This window comes from Lactuca virosa, chromosome 4, assembly GCF_052849685.1.
Source record: "Lactuca virosa cultivar CGN04683 chromosome 4, Lactuca_virosa_CGN04683_v6, whole genome shotgun sequence".
In the NCBI taxonomy this organism is placed as follows: Eukaryota; Viridiplantae; Streptophyta; class Magnoliopsida; order Asterales; family Asteraceae; genus Lactuca; species Lactuca virosa.
The window spans coordinates 338,860,009-338,866,134 of NC_136429.1; the positions used below are offsets into that span (position 1 = coordinate 338,860,009).

At 36.0% G+C, this 6,126-nt stretch overlaps 1 protein-coding gene across 1 annotated transcript; it reads left to right on the forward strand.

The window, feature by feature from the left end:
* The first annotated feature begins 3,219 nt into the window (after positions 1-3,219).
* On the forward strand, positions 3,220-5,201 carry LOC145168941 (mannan endo-1,4-beta-mannosidase 5-like). The gene is made up of 5 exons (XM_079087581.1): positions 3,220-3,597; positions 3,697-3,891; positions 4,023-4,145; positions 4,259-4,461; positions 4,579-5,201. The coding sequence occupies exons 1-5, from the start codon at positions 3,220-3,222 to the stop codon at positions 5,099-5,101; spliced, it is 1,422 nt and encodes a 473-aa protein (XP_078943707.1). The 3' UTR covers positions 5,102-5,201.
* The last annotated feature ends 925 nt before the right edge of the window (positions 5,202-6,126 follow it).

Genomic DNA, 6,126 nt, shown 5'->3' on the forward strand with positions numbered 1-6,126 from the left:
TGGGTTGGCGTCGAGGTTTATTTTTTTCATTGGCGGAAGTTATTATGGATGAGAACAAAGGTTGTAGAAGAACACGATCGAGAAGATTGTAGATTGAAAGTGTGTGTTATTGGGCTTTCAAGGTTCTTTGAAGAAGGAGAGGGTGATTCAAGCTTGAGGTGTGACTTGTTATTATTGAGGGCTACTTTTACTTTAATTCTTAGGCTCCATAAGGTATAAAGTTCATACCTTTCCATGCTATGGGTTTTTGGAAATGAATCCTTGGAGTTTGAAGTAAGTCTGGGACCTTGGTTAAGATTTATGCTAGTTCGTGGACTTTATGGTACCATAAAGTTTGTATCTTGGCCATAAATCAACATTGCATGATTTTTCTAGGTCATTTGGTCCATTTTGAGTTAGGGTTTTAGATTTAGGCTTCTAGAGGACTGAGAATGGACAAAGTTGGAAACTTTATCCATGCATGGCCTTAATCGATCCAGATTTGACCTTTAGAGCTCTAAAAATAAGGGTTAAGAGCTGAATCAATTAAGCTGGTCATGACGTAACCAGGACATGTAGTGATCTGTTAGACTGGTATATCTTTTATGGATACCTATGTTTGGTTGTTATTGTTGTTTGTATATGGAGACATATTGTGGTTAGGTTGAGGAGGTCCAACTATGTGTTGTAGGCCAAGATTGCTGGGCGGTCCAGTTAATACTGTAGGCCCAAGGGCAATGGCTTGTCTTGGATGTTGTAGGCTCCGTATATTGGTCCATCCTCATGATGTAGGGCTTGTGTGCATCCATTGTATGTAGACTGTTGTGTGGGTTATTTTGGGAAACTCATTAAACTTTGGATTACAATTTTGGATTTAAATGTTTCAGGTACTTCTGAGGATCGAGGCAAGGCAAAGGCATGATTGTACACATTATCAAATTGTCTTATGATTTAAGAGAGGCTATGTTTTGATACTCTGACTTTTATAATATGTTGTGAGACAGTGTTTTTAATGACTCCTAGTTATTTAGAAACTACTTTTATTCTTCTGAAAATGAAAATTTTTACTATGATTTTTGGGGACGTTACAATAGAGGAAGTTTTGTTACCTTCTTCCCATCTTTATCGGCATTCAAACCTCCCGATAGGATTCAAATGCTTCAAAGGTTTAAATCCTTAAATTCTCATATTGCTGTTTAATTTAATCTTGCATGTTCATGTAAAGTGATCATTTAGTTGTTTCTCCTTGTTCAAGTATTTTATATAATTTTATAAAAGTCTTCCGCTGCAAAATATCTTGATTTTATGATTTTTGATATCCAAGCTTGAACAATATACCAACAATATTAAACTTAAGTAAGTTTTCGTTCTCTGAATATCAATGTACTTCAATATCTACTTTAAAGTTAGATCCACAACCTCTACGAAGTATATTCAAATACATAAAAATTTTGGTTGTTACAACTACCTTGTTTCTGTAAGCCAGGGAAAAGGTGTTTATGATGCTGAGCCTAATTCATAAGGTAAAAGAGAAAGTTGAGGTTATCAAAGAAATAGTATTGGAGGCCCAAAACCGTTAAATGAATTATGAAAATTTGAAGAGTCGTCCGATGACATTTAAAGTAGGTGATCAAGTGTTTCGAAAGATATCATTTTAGAGAGGATTGTTTAGTTTTGGGATGAAAGGAAAGTTGAACCTGGGATATATTGGACCATTGAATGTTTTTGAAAGGATCGGAGAACAAGATCATTTATTTAGAGTTTCCATACAAACTAAATGAGATCCATAATGTACTTCATGTATGTTATTTGGCGTCAAGGTTTATATTTTTTCATTGGCGGAAGTTATTATGGATGAGAACAAAGGCTTGTAGAAGAACCCGACCGAGAAGATTGTAGATTGAAAGGTTAAGAAGCTAAGCAAAAAGATGACAAACATGATCATCGGGAAGAAGTCAAATCATTCTACGGGACCAAATCTTACATGAGAAATAAAAGAAAAATGAAGAAACGTTGCCTACAGTTCGGCATGGACTCCAGTGATTCCGATGACGAAATCATCCTAAGTGGGAGGTAACTATAACACCCTTTATTTTTGAAAATTTTCAGAAAATTTAAGAAGATTATAACTTTGAATAATATATTTGACCATAAGCGGTGAAGAAGGTAACAAGGGACTTAAAGATGTCACAATAACTAAAATTGTTTTTTTTTTTTTTTTGAAAGAGGATAACTTAATTTGTGTTAATTGGTCTTAACATGATATAAGGACTCAACATTTAGAAGTTTAAAAAAATGGTGTTAGTTTTAAACGTGAGTGTCGACCAAGCTTCTAGGTGAACATGTGGCTTAAATGAAAGGATTATTAATCAGATAGGGGATTTAGTTGTCAAAATACCTCAGGTATAAGAGTAAGTATCTCTACTCTTCCTATTAGATGGTGTTTGATCGAGAAGAAGCGGGCGAGAGGCTCAATATGGCGATTTACTAAGATCTAAGTCGAGGGGTTCATCTAGTTAAGTAGATTTGGATTCGAACTTTCTAAAGGCAGTTTAGAATCAATTAAAAAAAAATCCCTAATAAAAGACGACACCAAACTAACATGCAAATTTTGGTGCAAGAGGTCACCCATGTCAATTGGAAAACCACACACATGGAAATCCTACTTGTTTGCATTTACTATTTTTGGTATTCAAAAATATAAAGAAAAAGGGAGTATCCATGTTGCATGTTTTTCTTCAAATGACGTTTAGCGTTTCAAACCACTAACAGACTATCCTTCCTTCTAACCATAGTTTCTACGTTTTTGTCATCTCTTATAACTTATATATTTTCTATGGTAAGATGTTGGAAACTCATAATTGTACCAAAGAATCAAGCATATATGTATTAAATAACTTTTTTTTTTACTTTGAAAATGAGGTAATTTACTTTCCTTAACCGGCTGACGTTATATATCGAATAAAACTGAAACGAACGGTATATACCAGAATTGGTTAACAAATTCACATCTATACATCCATATATACGATACAACAATGGTTCGTTACTTGCTTGTCCCATAAGTCATTTTCTTATTAATATTAATATTATAACCGCCGTAATGCCCATCTTGTAACACACGAAAACGAGGCTCAATTCCTGCTCTCTTGCCTTTCATCAAATATTTTTTCGATTTCTATATTTAGCAAACTTCTTTACCTACGACCCATTATATATAGCATCGTTTCCCAACAGCTTATGCATTCAGACCTTCGACCAGCAATGGCTTCATTCATCAGAAATTCCCATCTTTCATGGAGCGCTCTTGTGGTTCTATACATGGCACTTCTTGTCTCTGTTTGTGAAGCTAGGGTTCACAGGGGTAAAGGAAGCGGCTTTGTTCGAACCAAAGGACCTAACTTTGTTCTCAATGGGTCCCCTTTTCTATTTAATGGTTTTAATGCGTATTGGATGATGAATGTAGCCACTGATCCAAGCGAGAGGATGAAAGTTACTCAAGTCCTACAAGATGCTGCAAATGCAGGTCTTTCTGTATGCCGAACATGGGCTTTTGCTGATGGTGGCGACAAAGCTCTCCAGATTTCACCAGGAGCGTACGACGAACGTGTTTTTCAGGTATCAACAAACACGTTTCTTAGCTAGTTTTGATCATGCTTTCCTTCATATTGTATATATGGTGTTCTTACATTAAACGTGGGTTTGGTTTGAGCGCAGGGACTAGATTTCGTCGTGGCAGAAGCAAGAAAATATGGTCTTCGGTTAATATTAAGTTTTGTTAACAATTACAAAGACTTTGGAGGGAGACAACAATACGTAAACTGGGCAAGAAGTTCTGGCATTCAGATCAACAGTGACGACGATTTCTATACCAACCCAATAGTAAAAGGGTATTATAAGAACCATGTCCAAGTAAGCCTTCAACAGCATCAATTGTTGAGAAAAAGTTGTAGAATCAACATCAATAATGTTTTATTTTTTATATATCGACCTAACTTGTGTTTTCATACCCAACTTATATGCATAACGATGACTGCATGCAGAGAGTTATAACAAGGGTGAATACTATCACCAGGGTCGCATATCGTGACGACACCACAATCATGGCATGGGAACTCATAAACGAGCCCCGCTGCCAGGCTGATTACTCTGGAAGAACAGTTAATGTAAGTGACTGCATGTAAAGATATAAATTACAAGAATCTTTAAACATTAATATATGTTATAAGGAATTGTAATTTATATATAAATTCTGACCACGACATACATTTCGTTGCAGGTTTGGGTTCAAGAAATGGCTTCGTTCGTCAAATCATTGGATAGACACCATCTATTGGAGGTTGGCATGGAAGGGTTTTATGGTGACACAATGCCTGAACGAAAGCAGATAAACCCCGGTTACCAAGTTGGAACTGATTTCATCAGCAATAATCTTGTTAGGGGAATCGATTTTGCCACCATACATGCATATCCTGATCAATGGTAATATTTTCAATAACATTAAACAAGAGCATTCATGATCTATAAATAGAAAAAAGCCATATATGCAACTAAAAGAGGGTATTTCAGGTAACTATTCATATTTTGGTTATGCTACAGGTTGTCTGGACAAAATGAAGAGTCACAAATGGCATTTATGCAAAGATGGATGTGGAGTCATTACCAGGATTCAAAAACTATCCTTAAGAAACCACTTGTGATTGCTGAATTTGGGAAGTCTAGCAAAGATCCAGAATATAACATTAACAAAAGGGACTCGTACTTGAATGCTGTTTATAGAAACATTTATATGATGGCCAGAACTGGAGGAACTGTTGGTGGTGGTTTAGTGTGGCAGCTTATGGCGGATGGAATGGGTTCTTACTGCGATGGATATGAAATAACCTTGTCAGAAAATCCATCAACAAGCAACATCATTTCTCAGCAATCTCAAGCCATGAGCACGTTGTCTCATTTGCTAAGAATTGCATCTGAAAATGTTCCTTCCGGCAAAAATCATAAACTCCAACTTGATCATATTAAAGGTCGTTCCTCTAAGACAAACCATCATGGTCCCTCTAAGACAAACCATCATGGTCGTCCTCGTCATCACCATGCTCACAACCAAAAGCCACTGCCTTGACAATGTGCAGAATTGAAGGAGGGGATTAGAATCAAGATCCTCTTATATATTACTCAAAGTGTCAATTAATTTCTTGCGGCTTTATGGAAATTGTCAAATAGCCCGTTATTTATTGATTCAAATTAATTCTAATGAAATGCTTCTTTCTCGAAAGAGATAGTTCCACATGCATGGAAAGTCTTTGATCAACGCACACTCATGCGCATGTACGTAATTCGAATGAAAACTTTAAATATTCATTAACAAAACGTAATAACTGAAACCCTCACTTTTATAATGATTTACGGAAACAACATATAAAAAATAGGATACTAAAAAAAATTGGAGAGCCCACACTTGTTGACGTCTTTGAGTTTTCTATAGAGTGAATTGTCAATGCATGTTTTGAAAACGGGACCAACCGGTTCAAGCGGTTCAACCGGGAACCCCCATATATATACATATCCGGTTTAGGTGGAAAGACCGGTTGTTCAAAAACACGTAAAATATGTTCAGTAAACCGTTAAAGTTGTTCTATGACTAATTAATAATAACTAAATTTTATTTAAAAAATAAGTATTTTTCCTATTTTCTTAAAGAAATAAGAAAACAAGGCAACTAATAGTTAAATATGATGCTTCCGACCATTGACGTCATTCGCGCTTCACTTAACATCATCCCAAGTTTTATAGAATATTACGTTATAAAATCGTATATTATACGGTTGACAAACACAACTAGAAAAAGAGGCATTAGCGACGGAATTAGCAATGGAACGAATCCCTAGCTAATTAGTGACAGATTTACAAGGGGTCTGCGACGGAAATCGTTTGTGGATATAAGGTATAGATTTTAGCCAGTTAGCGAGGGATTAGAAAGGGACTACTGACGAAATTAGAGACGGAATTAAACCCACGCTATTCCCTCGGTAATATCGGTCGCTGATTTTTGTTAATTCCCTCCCAAATATTTCGTTTCCCCCGTTCCTCCTCCCACTTATTTTCATTCCCTCCATTCAAATCGACACTCACCAGTCACCTCTCATG